Here is a 15,860-nt window from a genome sequence, read left to right as displayed (position 1 = left end):
AATATGTAATAGGTAAGATTGCCACTTAATTAATCATTTACAATGCATTTATAAAATTTACATAAAGGCTTAATTCGATAATGTGTATCTTAGCCTTTAGACTGTTTTCACTTCATTTACATAAGCATGTCTTCATGCAATGCCTATGGCAGATAATGGGGTCTTTATGTAGGGCTACAAGTAAACAAATTGTGGACAGTTGTGTTAAGTCTGCGCAATGTCTGATTTTGAATGATATTTTTACATGCAGTGCAGCAGTGAAGGTTGACTCATGTCATGACTTTTTTTTTCATCTCTCCCTCTAGTAGTTTTAACTCTTCCCATATTCTTCGTCTTTACCGGATACTCATTCCACAGCGCCCCATATATATATATATATATATTCCAACCACATTATACCATTTTCAAAGTCAACACCGTATCACTTAAAGTCGCGTCCTTCAGATGCTGTTTCTCCAACCGCTCGCTGATCCTCTAAGGCTACCGGACCATTCCTCCATCCTGTAACCAGATGTCCGGAGGCGATGTGCATTCGGCGAGCTGGATTTTTCGAACGTGCGGGCCAGTCGACCCGGCCCACTCTCACGGTGCCTGTAACGGCCGCCCGGATGCCAGCGTCCTGGCGCTTTTCGAGGCTCGCTGCCGTCCATCATGGCAAACTGAAGCTGCTCGGGCAGGCGCGGGGGGGGGGGGGGGGAGGTTTGGCTGTCATCCCGGGCTGGGCTGTGGAGGATAAAGACCCATTTCACGAACAGTGGTGGGACGAACAGTAGTTAGGAGAGCACCTACGCGCCAGAGACAGACACTGCGCTTGTGCTGGCCAAGACAATAGGGGGCTTTAAAGCCCCTTTTGCAGCTGATCTGGGGCTAATTTTGGGGTTGTTTTTGGGACAATGGTTGAGGAAAGGATTTTGATAGGAGTGGCTGGTTGGAGGTGAGCAAGAAAAGGTGTCGAACAGCCCCCAGTGGCTTGGCAGACGCTCTCAGAGAGAGAGACAGACAGAGAAGGACAGACAGAGAGAGAGATACTAAATTTAGTTGAGCAGCGTAGGCCATAGAATGGATGTTTTCCATGGTGGACTGTTTTTGTTCCTCTGCTCCCGAGTGGCTTTGGGGGTTACAAAGTTAGTCGGGGTTCGCACACTGGAGCGAGACAGACAAACAGAGGGGGATTCTGGGGGAAAAAAACAGCGACTCTGGTTAGGAGTTTGATTCTCGCTAAGAGTTTAGCGAGTTCATATAGTGTTCTTCAACACTGTGGTGTTCTCCAAAAACGTGCGAAGTACCCCGTGATGCATGAGACCGTGTGTGTGTGTGTGTGTGTGTGTGTGTGTGTGTGTGTGTGTGTGTGTGTGTGTGTGTGTGTGTATATATGTGTGTGTGTGTGTGTATGTGTGTGTGTGTGAGCGTGTGGGCGGGTATGGGTTCATGCCATCTGCTGAAAATTTCAGCACAGAAGTGAGGGGCAAAGGAACATAAAGTGGGACAAGAAGCTTTTGATGTGTGTGCGTGTGTGCGCGTGTGTGTGTGTGTAAGTGTGGTGAGTGTAATCAAGCGTCCGCGCAAGCGAGCGTGTGCATGTCTGGTTTGTTTGCCAGACCGTGGGATCTTGACCACCCCGTCAGCAGGAGCACAAATGCGCTTTGAACTGATTCTATATTTCCAGACCTCGATGTTCCTCAAACACGGCTCTCCGTGGTGGTGGTGCCACTCGGCTGGCTCGTCTGTTTGCTACGGGAAGGGAGTCCGAAACTCCATTTCCTCCCAGGCCAGGCCAGGCCGCCCCCCTCGGACATTTGGCAGTATCGTTCCCTCTCTCTCTCCTTCTTTCCCGCTTCCATTCTTTCTTTTTAACTTCTTCGGTTTCCATCTTCCTTCCTTTCCGTTTCAAGAGTGCGCTACCGAGCGAGCGTGGGCTTGGGAGTGGCGTGTGGAGCCGCTCCTTCTATCCTCCTGTGCCTTGTTATCAAGCCCGTCTTAATCACCATCTTGCAAAGTTACATAGCGCCCCGGGGCGGGATGGGGTGTAGGAAGGAGGCACCCTCGCGAGGTGGAGGATGGAGGTGTCGGGAGAGCTTTAGTTAACGTGAACTGTCAAAGCGCACAATGTCCATGGGAACACCTGGTGCGCCGCGACCGTATCGACTGACAAGGAGGCCACCGGGCACGTTCGGAGCAGAACTGGAAGACGCTTGCGCTTAGCCAGGAAGGAGGGCAAGGTTAAGGCCAATGTCCTGCTTGGATGGAAAGGCTTCCCAGGCTTGGGGTTAGGATTAGCTAGGATTAGGGTTAGCAAGGGACAGGGTTAGCTAGGATTAGGGTTAAAGAGGATTACGGTTAGCTAGGAGTTAGATTTAGCAAGAGTTGGCGTTAGCTAGGGGTGGTTAGCATTAGCTAGGATTACACAACTTCCTTCAAGATGCAATGACTCTACCTAATTCTGATTCTAAATTTTGGGGATATCACCGTGTCCCTAAAGGACTGCTTGGGGCAGAAAAGCAAATGTGGAAAGAATGAAAGAAAATAAATTATGACCTCATTTGGGTAATGCTAAATGACTTCATTTATAATAATAGTGGCATTTTTAGTCTTCGTGTGCTTATATAGCCAGAAAACGCTTCTAATTAAAGATCCGGGCCTAACCTCTAAAATATTCCCCTGGCATTTTTGGATTCCTCCCGTAGCTGATGGACACACGTAGAGATTTTTCCACTTTTTAAATCAGCATATCCAGACTTGGAGGAATTAAACAGCAACTTATCAAAGAGTCTGAAAGAACACGCACATACACACACACACACACACACACACACACACACACACACACACACACACACACACACACACACACAGAGGTAGTGCAGATTGCACGGAGTATGTACGCTCCACTGGTTTGCCCCCAGGTCCAGTCACCGAGGGTGAGAGTCTTCAGCTGACAGTTTCCAAACCTCGCAGGCTTCCACGTGTTTCCCAACAACGGAGACGCGGCGGTCGTGTCCCACTACAGGCAGAGAGAGTAGTTAGACTCTCTAACCCCCCCGTCTAAACTAAGGCTAAGGTTTCCGCTCCACACCCAGGCAGGCTGGCCGGCGCAGGGCTGCAGCTGGGTTGCTTCTGGCGTGATCTTTGCACTCGTTGGCACTTCTTACCCCAAACCTGCCACTTCCACTCAGAAGTGACATTTCTAATCCTCGATTGATTCAAGTCATATCCTTTTGAGGTGTCCCTAACCCTTTCTGCCAACGGAAACAACACACTAACGCACACATAGCGCCCAACACCCGCTAAAACACGCCTGTCCCAACTCTGGTATCATAAACTATACACCCCTACAAGAGTTTTGATTTTTCCTTTTATGATTATTGGGGTGAAGGTTATGGCACAGGCCATTAATAGAGAAACGCCTGCAAGTTTAGTTTTGTGTTAGCGGCACGCTGAGGAGGGCTGTTTAACTTGTATGTAGTGGTAGTTTTCCTTACTGAGCTAGATTCCCTCTTTCCTGGCTCTGACACCTGATCACACACACACACACACACACACACACCACACACACACACACACACACATACACACACAAGCATGCACACAGGGCAATGCCTTTGTCTTTGGGGAAGTCCTTTTGGCACACACAGGCATTCTCTATCTGTCGATCTGTTTCTCTCTCCCTAGTTGGTCAGTAAAGCGCGAGTAAACATTAACTTTCTAAGTTCCCACGTCCTGACGACACATTCGTACCACACATTTATACAGTATGGTTCTCTTTAACACATCTCCAACCAAATATATTTGGACTCTGCACTAGCATCGGCCCAGGGCTGCGCTGTGTGACTGGTCTCAGATCAGTTGGGTGCGGCTGGCGGTCTGCAGGTCCGTGGTCCGGCTCGAGGGTTTGAGCTGGACTCCTCTTATGGCGGGAAGGATACTGACCCGTCCCTGACCCGTCTGACCCGACCCTTGCCCGGCTTTCCTCTTATGTCGCCGGAAGCACGCTGCAGCTCCACGTACTCCATCTGGATCACGACTGTTAAAATCGCCCGCGGGGCCTCCTCCTGCCCGCTGCTAGGGTCATCGACAGCCTCCGAGGCCCCCATGTCCTGTCTGCTTATTTTCTGTCTTTCTCCTTTCGTCACAGCACCGGACGAAAGCCCCTCCCATTGGTTTTCCGTCCTGCTGCCGCCGTTGTCATGGCATCCTCGGCGACACCGCCGTCCTCGGCGACGCTGCTCTGTATTGGAGGATTAATAACCTGTTAATATGTGACCGATGTGTCCAGAGACGTGTAATGCGGGTCGTACAGCACACGCTAAGGCAATAATAAGGGGAAGTTGTCTGAGCTCTTAGAAAGAAAGATGTGTGTGTGTGTTTTTTGTTTTTTTTGTTTGTTTTGCAGAACTCCGTCCTCGGGGGAAAAACTCACAGAATCTTCAGATTAACAAACTACTTCGTAAACCCTTCAGGTTAACGAGTGTACAGAACCGATGTGCCTTATCTGCACAACCATGTGGTAAAAATTAGAGAGAGAGAGGGAGAGAGAGAGAGAGAGAGAGAGAGAGAGAGTAAGGATGGAATGATTGGGTGCTAAAGGATGATGAGGTATGAAAGAAATAACGAAGGGACGCTGGAATAGGATGAGACTCGCTCCGGAATGGTCCAAAAGGTCAATATAGGGGCCCCCAGAAAGCACCTTCTCAGAACGTTCCAGAAAAGCTCGGAACAGGCACTTCAGTGGTACTCTGCTGATGGGTTGGTGTGGTGTACTGGACTGACTGAGCCAGTGGTCTTTCGCTCCCATATTGAACACAGTCCGGACAAGGACTGTGGACACAGTTGGGGTCCGCCGTGGCGAGCTCTGCCTTAGTAATTGCTACGCTATCTTGCTGACTTGAGGTCAGCTTTGTGTTTCTCCCCGTTTCATGTTTAAAGGGAAGGTTCAGGCAGCACCAAGCTGACCTCTGGTCAGTGTAAGAGGACACGGTATGGTGCACAGCAGGCACTGCATATCCTTGGTATGATCCAATATAGGGTGAGTGAGTGAGTGTGTGTGTGTGTGTGTGTGTGTGTGTGTGTGTGTGTGTGTGTGTGTGTGTGTCATAGGCTCGAAGTACAGACATTCAGTATGGCCCTCGCTAATGCATGTGCGAACTTGATTCACATGCTTTCGACCCATTAGTAACCCTGCTACTTTAGTGCGTGCGTGTGTGTTTGTGTGTGTGTGTTTGTGTGTGAAAAGGCTCCAGGCCCAGAGTGATTCATGTTCTATGTCAGAAAGGCGGGCCGTGCGTGAGGGTAAACACAAAGTGACAGTGTGCGACTCGGAAAGAGCAACCGAAAGGCAAACGTCTCCTCGCTGCTCTCTTTCCCTCTCTCTTTCTCTCTCTCTCTCTCTCCATCTCTCTCTCTCTCTCTCTCCCTCCTCTCCTTCTTTCCCTCCCTCTTTCCTTCTCTCTCTCCCCGTCTCTCCAGTGCTCCTGTTAGCCCTTCCCCGTCTCCTACAGAATAGACACACAGAGCCAGTAAAAATCACCCCTAACAAAACAAATCTTTCGTCCCTTGGACACTGATCTTAGATCAGCCCCTCTCCTTCTTTGCCTCAGCTTTGGCACTGTAAGAGAGGCTGTAGAAAATGTTCTTAGGTCAGTAGGAAAAGAGCAACCACTGGCCATTTATTTTACCTAGTTTCCACTTTTGATATCAATAAACAACGCGTGTGACACAACTCTGCACGTTCAGCTTCTGACGTATTTGTACATTTCCGAATCTAGTCATGACTGGTCTTTAAGATCCTTGGGCTTCGTCAGAATAGATACAGATAGAGAAAGAGTCCTAGAGTTTTTCTCCACGACGTCGAAATATGGTTTGAATAACAAGCAGTGCTGTAATATGGAGTCTTGCTTTTATAATGTAGAAGATGTTCCTTCCAATCAAGGGAAACTGATCCCACTTCTACTGGAAGCAGATTGAAGATTTATTTTGGTTTCCCTCAGGTAATTTACCTCAGATAAGGAGCTTAAGACTTGTAGGGAAGACACAGTTCACTTTGACATTAAGTGACCACAGTAGCTTCTCCTTGATAAGAATGTTTTGGTTTTGATTAAAAGAAACCATGATTAAAACATTACCCGTCTGGTATAAAATGATCCGGCGCCGGTAAATATGTGTAAGGCGCTCTGAACAAGGGCGGTCTGGGGGTTTGAACTGGCACAGCTTGCAAAACGAGTCACGAGCGGCATGCCGTGGCAGCGGTCATCATGACTACATCTTGGGCTTGGACTGCGGGACAGATGTGGGGAAAGGGGCCAGGTTCGTACAGCGGGTGCAGCTCCGCGGTGGGGCCCGGCGGGGTGGTGCCGACGCACAGTGCTCTCTCGTCAACCAACCCTTCTTGGCTTCAGTGCGCTTTCCTTTCACCCTTCTGTCCTCTGGGGTGAAAAACCCATCCATCTCCTTCACGTCGGATACTTGGGGAGTGTGTTTATAGATGGGAACGCTGATGGGAAAGAGATGAAGTGGCTTATTCTTTAGTATTTCGCATGTGTGCGTGTGTGCAAATGTGGTATGAAGGGCAAAATCAAACTCAAATGACAAGTTGAAATGAAAATAACAGATTATTGACTGTAAACCTAAGCTTTGTAATAAGATTGTTAGTATTCTGTTCCATGCTTCAAGCTTGGCAAGTCATATTGATATTCATGGCGAGTGTGTGTGTGTGTGTGTGTGTGTGTGTGTGTGTCTATGCGTGTGGGAGGGAGTGGGAGCTGAGGACATGAGAAAATGTGTGTTAGAGAACTGTGTGTTAGGTGTGTGTGTGTGTGTGTGTGTGTGTGTGAGAGAGAGATGCAAAGATGAACCTTTCTGCATCCTTCCCAAGCCACACACTCTCTGTCAACCAATAACACGGCTTCCCGTATTCCTCTGCCCGCCTCCTGTTGCTATGGAGACTCAGGAAGTCTCTCAGGTGCCTTACTAGTCTGAAATGAAGCAACTGTCCTTCTTTCTCTCTCCCTCCCTCCCACATTTTCTCTCTTTTTTCTCTAATTCCCCTCAGCTTCTCACTCTTTTTCCACAGTCCATCTCCTCCTGGATACTTTTCTGGGAGCCGGTTTCTCTCCTTTGCGTCCTTCCTCTGCCCCTGTCTTCCTTTGGCTTCTTTCTTCATTTCTTGCCTTGTTTCGAACCATCCCCCCCCCTGCCGCCGGGAGTCAGCATCGGGTACAGCGTTGCAGTTCTCGCCCTTTCTACCTCTGGGTTTGCCCTCACTCTGTCTGTCCCACAAAGTCCCAGCTGCAGGGAGAGAACAGGTAGGAGACTGACACCTCCGATCCCCAGCACAGAGAAGGCCGTTCCCAGAGACAGACAGACAGAGGGAGAAACAGAGAATTTAAAATCCGTTTGTGTGTAGAAAACACAAAACGCTCTCCTCTGTGCTACACAGTGTCTCTCGCTCTCCTCTGGGCTACACAGTGTCTCTCGCTCTCCTCTGTGCTACACAGTGTCTCTCGCTCTCCTCTGGGCTACACAGTGTCTCTCGCTCTCCTCTGGGCTACACAGTGTCTCTCGCTCTCCTCTGGGCTGCACAGTGTCTCTCGCTCTCCTCTGGGCTGCACAGTGTCTCTCGCTCTCCTCTGGGCTACACAGTGTCTCTCGCTCTCCTCTGGGCTACACAGTGTCTCTCGCTCTCCTCTGGGCTACACAGTGTCTCTCGCGCTCCTCTGGGCTACACAGTGTCTCTCGCGCTCCTCTGTGCTACACAGTGTCTCTCGCTCTCCTCTGGGCTACACAGTGTCTCTCACGCTCCTCTGCTACACAGTGTCTCTCGCTCTCCTCTGGGCTACACAGTGTCTCTCGCTCTCCTCTGGGCTACACAGTGTCTCTCGCTCTCCTCTGAGCTACACTGTGTCTCTCGCTCTCCTCTGGGCTACACAGTGTCTCTCGCTCTCCTCTGGGCTACACAGTGTCTCTCGCTCTCCTCTGGGCTACACAGTGTCTCTCGCTCTTCTCTGAGCTACACAGTGTCTCTCGCTCTCCTCTGGGCTACACAGTGTCTCTCGCTCTCCTCTGGGCTACACAGTGTCTCTCGCTCTCCTCTGGGCTACACAGTGTCTCTCGCTCTTCTCTGAGCTACACAGTGTCTCTCGCTCTCCTCTGTGCTACACAGTGTCTCTCGCTCTCCTCTGGGCTACACAGTGTCTCTCGCTCTTCTCTGAGCTACACAGTGTCTCTCGCGCTCCTCTGTGCTACACAGTGTCTCTCGCTCTCCTCTGGGCTACACAGTGTCTCTCGCTCTTCTCTGAGCTACACAGTGTCTCTCGCTCTCCTGTGGGCTACACAGTGTCTCTCGCGCTCCTCTGTGCTACACAGTGTCTCTCGCTCTCCTCTGGGCTACACAGTGTCTCTCGCTCTTCTCTGAGCTACACAGTGTCTCTCGCTCTCCTGTGGGCTACACAGTGTCTCTCGCTCTCCTCTGGGCTACACAGTGTCTCTCGCGCTCCTCTGTGCTACACAGTGTCTCTCGCTCTCCTCTGGGCTATATTAGCTACCCATCCTTGGACATTTTTTTGGCTACTTCACAGTGTTTCGACAGCGTTGGGCAGGTTTCAGTGAGCATAGTAAAGTAAACGTTCTGGAGCATTCTGGCGCTAGTCTTTATAAAACAGTCAAGCTTTCTAAAGCAGATTCTTCAGATATGAGGTCGATTCTTGATTAAGAAATGACAGTAACAGATTATACTCATATTTACTAGTTTAGAGCCTCTCACATGAACTGTGGAATTACGTTTTATGTGTGCATGATGTGTTGGTTTCAAAGTCATTAAAATTAAATTATTGTACTTGGTATGTGCTAAGGGAAAATGGTTTTTAAAATTTTTACTGGAGGAGCAGTTTAGCAGAAAGAGAAAATAAAATTGTGAGTTTGTGTGTGTGTGTGTGTGTGTGTGTGTGTGTGCGTGCGCGTGTGTGCGAGTGCGTGCGTGCGCGTGCGCGCGCGCGTGTGAGTGCGTGCGCGTGTATGTGTGTGTGTGTGCGTGCGTGTGTGTGCGCGCGCGGGTGTGTGTGTACGCGTTCGTGCATGTGCGTGCGCGTGTGTGCGAGTGCGTGCGCGTGTGTGTGTGAGTGCGTGCGTGCGTGTGAGTGCGTGCACGCGTGTGAGTGCGTGCGCGTGCGTGTATGTGTGTGCGCGCACGGGTGTGTGTGTGTGCGCGTTCGTGCATGCGTTCGCGTGCGTGCGTGTGAGTGCGTGCGCGTATGTGTGTGTGAGTGCGTGCGCGCGCGTGTGTGTGTGTGTGCGTGCGCGTGTGTGAGTGCGTGCGCGTGCGTGTGTGTGAGTGAGAATGTCTTTGAGTGCTTAGAGAGTGAAAGTAAGCAGACCACACATCTGGTCTCTCCTATTTGGCCCAGTGGAACCAGGTGAACAAACAGTCTAACGGGCTGAGAGAGATGGAGAAAGCAACATATACCAGCATTTCTGCTGTTCTTTCTCTCTCTCTCTCTCTCTCTCTCTCTCTCTCTCTCATCTTGCTTCATCCATGCCCTCTTCAGCGGTGACTCACCTGTGTGTTGTTAATCAGTGATTTCACTTCCCATCACCTTTCGCTGTTTGGGTCCAGGCCCTCGGCGAGGTCGCCCCGGTTTTCCCTCTTTCTGTCCGTCCCACCAGAGCCCCGTCCGACACGCCGCTGTAATGTCTCAGAGCAGATAATTAGGCGGAGGAGGATCAATAACGTGGGACTTAACTGGGACGCTACGTGTCTGAACATTTTCCTAAATAGGATATTATTCCATTAAACCACGATTATGGATTACTTGGCCCAAGGAGCTTTGGAAACACACACATACACATACACACACACACACACACACACTCACACAGCATACACGCCTATTAGCATCGGGCGAAGGTGGCGTGTGAGCTACGACAGTGATTAATAGGTCGGCGTTTCGAGGTACACAAACAGTGACTAAGCAGAAAACATCACAGTGTCACGACCCCACCCCCCACCCCCCACGTCCTTGCGAGGTGATAAAAACAAGACGGGTGGGTCATTTCTCATGGTGTGGGGTGGGGGGGGTTGAAACGGTGCAAACAAACCTGTTTTCTCATGTCACAGTCCTGTGAGGCTGTCTGGACCTGCACAACGGAACCACTGTCCCTAAAAGCATTAGGCGCTTGGATACGCACCGTGGGCTGCGGAACATGAGCGTGAACCAGTGTTGTGTTGAAAGGTCGCCGTCTGTTTCCAGATGCAGATACTCGACAAGTTCCCGATCGAGGGAGGGCAGAAGGACCCGAAGAAGCGCATCATTCCCTTTCTGCCAGGTAAGAGTGTGTGCCCACACACACACACACACACACACACACACACAGTGACAAATGGATGCTGTCAGCAGTAACGTTCGCAGTTAGTCATTTGAACGTTTGGCCGTGACTGTCCCTTTTGTAATCTAGATGCTAAAACACACACACGCACATTCTCTCTCTCTCTCACACACACACACACACACGCACACGCTGTCAGCGGGTCGAAGAGTCATTGGGAGAAGCTCACAGGAGTGATGAATAATGCACCAGAGGCCAAGGAGAGAAAGAGAGAAAAAGAGTGAGAGAAGGAGAAAGAAAGAGAGAGAGAGAGAGAGAGAGAGAGAGAGAGAGAATATGGTGCTCGTTTTCAGCTCTCTACAACCCCACACACTTTGTCTCTGCACATCCATTTTCCAGCACAGCGAACAGTGGCTCCTGGGATATCTGCTTTATTCTGTCGTTCAAGTGTCTTTGCTTTCTGACTGCAACTGAAATAGTGATGTCAGTGACTTTTGCGCAATAAAACTGAGCTGTTGCTAATTTGATTTACGTCCTATCGTTTCATTTTTGATGGGAAAAATAAGATAACAGATATTGCAGTATATTAAATTACAAAAATTTAGTACCGCCAGTGAAATAGCTGTGTTTAGAGAAGCGTCCCCTGTCTAGCTTTCCCAGAGTTTGACTAAGATGTCTGTTTAGTGTTAACTTTACGTGTATGTGTATGTGTGTGTGTGTGTGTGAGAGTGAGCAAGCGAGAGAGAGAGGGAGAGAGGGAGAGGGAGAGGTTTTGTTTGAGGAGTGCACATTAAGTAAACATTTAGTCCACTTCTTGTGAAGTTTCCCGGGAGGCTCTCTCTCTCTCTCTCTCTCTCTCTCTCACCGAGTTCAGGAAGAGTCACTGGTGTAAGCAGATATGATTACATGCTACCAAGCGTTTCTGTAATGCGGTTTTCTCCAGCCAGGCCGTGTTTGCCGCGCCTGCACTTTGTGTCCGCATGTTTTTTTTGGGGGGGGGGGTTGTACATTCCACACGAGGCAAAAAACAAAACAACCCCCCCCACCCCCCAAACCTGGCGCACGCGATGGCACTGCTGCACTGGCACGTGGTCCCTATCCAGGAAACATTTTACAGGCTCTGGCGTTTCCACCGGAGACACCGAGGCTCAGGGTACAGGTAAGAAGGACAGGCGGCAAGTGACCTACTTCTGAAATGACATCATCCGGCGGTTCTGCATCCACGGTCTACGCTAAAGTAGGGCAGGAAGCGTCGTTCCTGGAGTGTAAGGGCAGGTTTTGGAGTTGAGCAGCTTCCAGTCCACAGAATTAGAAGCATCACCTCAGAATCTGGACGGAGCGATGCAGTGTTAGAGTCTGAGATTTCCCGATTCTGAGGTGGCTGTGGATCTGGGTTTATGTTTGAATGGTGAGAGTGTTGGTTAGGTATTAGAACACTTCTCTCTCTCTCTCTCTCTCTCTCTCTCTCTCTCTCTTTCACTGTCTTTCTCTCTCTCTGTCTCTCTCTCGCACTTGTTCTCTCTTTCTGTTGATTGAGCGGGCCACATGTCCCTGCTCAGAGAAATATACAACCTGAAGGTTTATAGATCCATCAACTTAGGAAAAACACATACATCTTCTCTCTCTTTCACCTCTCCCTTTCACCTCTCACTTTCTCTCTCATCCTCTCTTTCTTTCATTTTTCTCACTCTTCTCTTCCCTTTAGCAGTAGGCATGCTTCGCAAAACTTTGACCATTCGTAAACAGCAGCGCAAAATGCCCCATGTTGCTTTGTGGCATTAAAACCAATGACTCATGGGTATAAAACTTTGTCATACCGTACAACAGAATGGCTTGACTGAAATTATGTTGTGCTCAGCATTCATTTCTGTTCATAGAAAACATGAACTTACTGTCTTTGTAAACCCAGTGGAGTCCATGTATAAAAAATGAAGGCTACCATCCCCCCCTGGTCCATGGTTGCCTGTTTTGAAGGTTTTTTTTTGAATAGACGATAACACAATGGTAAATTCATTTAGTAATTTATGGGTTACAGCTTTTATTTTCCGTTTGATGGAAGACTTTTGCCTCTTTTAACTCTTTTTCCCCTGTAAAATTATTTTCTTTGTCAAGGTAAAATCCTGTTTCGACGAAGTCACGTGCGAGATGTGGCCATGAAGAGACTGCGTTTTATAGACGACTACTGCAGGGTGAGTTGTGCTCACTCTATACACAGTTGAACATTGTCAATCAGTTTTGCATATCATAAACACACTACTCCTCACTGCCTGAGCATGTGAGTCTGAGCATATGTCCTTGGTCAGCGGTGTTCGTTCACGGGTGTGCACCATGCAAATGTCTTTGGAGTGCTGCGTCTCACACGTGAGGTTCCACAAGGCTCAGTAATATGGCCTTTAACATTCATAGTTATTTGCATCATTCACCCAAATTAAACTGCGTTTTTAATATGGACATATGGACACAGGACATGACAATGCTAACTAATTTCATGTTTCATATGATAAAGGGTATCCTGTTTATAACGTACAACTAGAAAACCTTTGACAAATAATCAACAAACTGAAATTGCACAGTGTTCTGAAGGTTTTCTCATTAGCATCTCACATCTTAGAAACATGTAGTTATGTGCAAAATAATAGCAGTGTGTTTAAAACAACGGAGGAATCCTCATAATAGCATTTATTTCCATATACACAAAGGCACTGGGAGCACTGCACATTCAATTCCAAATAAAAACATGAACGAAATATCAATTTTTAAACTGAAAATGAAGAAAAAAAGAATAATGGGCTGTTTAAAAAATAGCAGTGTCTTCATTTTCATTTACAAATTCGAATATTTGCAGTATAAACTAAAGGTTGTTTACAGATTTAGCTTTTCTGTTGATCACTGAACTAATATTCAGTTGTATAACCTTTATTTCTGGTAACTGCTTTACATTTGTGTGGCATGGAGTCAACCAACATCTGACACCTGCAAACAGATATTCCAGCCCAAGCTGACTGGACTACATTCCACAGTTCTTCTGCATTCTTGGGTTTTGCATCAAAAACAGCATTTTTGATGTCACTCCACAAAATCTCAATCGGATTGAGGTCTGGGGATTGGGCTGGCCACTTCATAACATCAATCTTGTTGGTCTGGAACCAGGATGTTGCCTGCTTGCTGGTGTGTTTGGGGTCGTTGTCCTGCTGAAACACCCATTTCAAAGGCATTTCTTCTTCAGCATAAGGTAACATGACCTCTTCTGGTATTTCGATATATTCAAACTGGTCCATGGTGCCTGGTATGCGATAAATGGGTCCGACTCCAAAGTATGAGAAACATCCCCAAACCATTATGTTTGCACCTCCATGTTTTACAGTCTTCATAGTGTACTGTGGCTTGAATTCAGTGTTTATGGGTCGTCTCACAAACTGTCTGTGACCTTTAGACCCAATAAGAGCAATCTTGCTCTCATCTGTCCATAGAATGTTGTGCCAACTCTCTTTAGGCCAGTAAGTGTGTTCTTTGGCAAACTGTAACCTTTTTGACACGTCTTTTTTTCAGCAATGGTACTTTACGAGAGTTTCTTGCAAATAGTTTGGCTTCATGTAGGTGTCTTCTGATTGTTGCAGTACTCACAGGTAACTGAAGATCTTCTTTGATTTCCCTGGAGCTGATCATTGGATGCTTCTTTGCCATTCTTGTTATTCTACGATCTACGTGGATGGTTGTATTTCTTTTCCTACCACGAGTTTTGGGTTTTGTTTGCCATTTTAAAACATTTGACATCATTTTAGCTGAGCAGCCAATTATTTTCTGCACTTCTTTATATGTTTCCCCTCTCCAATCAACTTCTTGATCAAAGTTCTTTCTTCTTTGGTACAATGTCTGGAATGACCCATTTTACTCACTGAGCAAGGGCTAAAACCAGCAGGTACATTTGCTGCCCTCCTTTAAATAAGGGCTGTAATTGACACCTGTTTCTTCATAGAATGAACGACCTCATTAATTGAACTCCACACTGCTATTAATTTGATCTCGCCCCTTTCATTAAATGAGTCAATTACACCCAATTAGCAGCGTGCATGTCATGACTGTTGATTCTGTTGGTAGCCCATTACTCGGCTACACCTAGTCAGGATTTTTTTCCCCATGTTGTATTATCTTTTCTGCCAAAATCAGTAATTAAATACATTAGTGATGTTAGACTGCTATTTTTTTTTGCACATAACTGTAAATGATCAACAGTGAGTTTTGATCGACACTCACTCATGTTCTTATTTTACTTCTCAGCATATACTGTAGATATGTGACCATGCTCTTCTCAGTCCATTGTTTCACTGCCTGGTCACTCTTGCTCGGTGTCACCCCCCCCCCCCAACATCCCCCCACCCCACCAGTCGCTTGTCTCTTCCTTTCCCTGCTAGCCCTTCCTGATGACGGAGAGCCAGTTTTTACACATCCAAAAACAGCAGCCCCGGTCCCAGATGCTAACGAGCTCACACACTGAAAGAGAGCCACTGCCTGGAGGAGCTCGAGAGAGACTACTGGGGGAATGTTCTGGAAGCCGGTCATTATGGCCACAAACGCCATGACATTCTCGGAATATTACCGAAATTTCTATAATAGCATTTCAGACTGTCATAACAAACAATGATTGGAAATCTACCTTTCACAACATATAATCTTTCTGGCGGATGTCATGAACTAAGATGTCACTGTGTGTCAGCCTTGACTTAACCTTGCCATTTATTTCAGCCTTTAGAAGGACTGCAGTTTGAAACACTATAGGTGCTATTAGAGTAGATCAATTAACTAGTTACCACGCTAAAAATATGTTTCAAACTAACAGCAGGGATACAGTGTACTAGTAGTAAGTATATAAGTGGAGATATATATGTATGAAGTGCCCATGCTCTCTCAGTTAGGATCTGCTTTCAACACTGGTTATGGAGTGAAGACCCGTAACACAGGTTGCTAGGTTACTAGAGTAACACAGGTTGCTTGGTTACATGGATGTGTAAAGCTGGTGTTACTCTAGTAACACAGGTTACCAGGTTACATGGATGTGTAAAAGTGGTGTTACTCTAGTAACACAGGTTACTAGGTTACATGGATGTGTAAAGCTGGTGTTACTCTAGTAACACAGGTTACCAGGTTACATGGATGTGTAAAAGTGGTGTTACTCTAGTAACACAGGTTTAGCAGTGTCCTCCTTCGTAGTGCTCGCACAAAGAAGCAGCGCTTTATCGTCCAGCGCCGGAGTGCAATTTGCTTTTAAGTGGCGGAGAGGATCGCTGTTTGCCAGCCATTTCCTGTAAGCTTTAATTAGACATGGCCACCATGTAATTGTCTGATGTCCTCGAGGTATGCACCTGCTCCAGGGATTCTCCTCACAAGTGTGCCCAGCCCCCCACAAATCCGCCGTTCCGGTCGTTTGTTGGGCTATGCTAATGAACTATTAGACGCAGCAAATAGCACCATGTCCGAGTTCCCTCAGGCATACAAATGAGATGCATTTCCCGTGTTCTTCCTTATCGAATGAGAAATCATATCTGCAC

The 15,860-nt window shown here is 47.6% G+C and overlaps 1 protein-coding gene across 10 annotated transcripts in view; it reads left to right on the top strand.

The window, feature by feature from the left end:
* sh3pxd2aa (SH3 and PX domains 2Aa) overlaps positions 1-15,860 on the top strand; it is a 78,441-nt gene that overhangs the window by 15,881 nt on the left and 46,700 nt on the right. For 8 of the 10 annotated variants that reach the window (XM_035534835.1, XM_035534834.1, XM_035534837.1 and 5 more), the window contains exons 3-4: positions 10,239-10,314; positions 12,427-12,503. In XM_035534835.1, coding sequence (XP_035390728.1) covers positions 10,239-10,314; positions 12,427-12,503 — 153 coding nt within the window. Of the gene's footprint in view, positions 1-10,238; positions 10,315-12,426; positions 12,504-14,691; positions 15,399-15,498 lie in introns of those variants that run through there. The other 2 variants (XM_035534840.1, XM_035534841.1) reach the window with 2 other exon arrangements.

The sequence above is a fragment of the Electrophorus electricus genome, chromosome 16 (genome assembly GCF_013358815.1).
Source record: "Electrophorus electricus isolate fEleEle1 chromosome 16, fEleEle1.pri, whole genome shotgun sequence".
NCBI classification, from domain to species: Eukaryota; Metazoa; Chordata; class Actinopteri; order Gymnotiformes; family Gymnotidae; genus Electrophorus; species Electrophorus electricus.
Note: the sequence above shows the minus strand (reverse complement) of the source record. Positions and strands in the feature narration are given on the sequence as shown.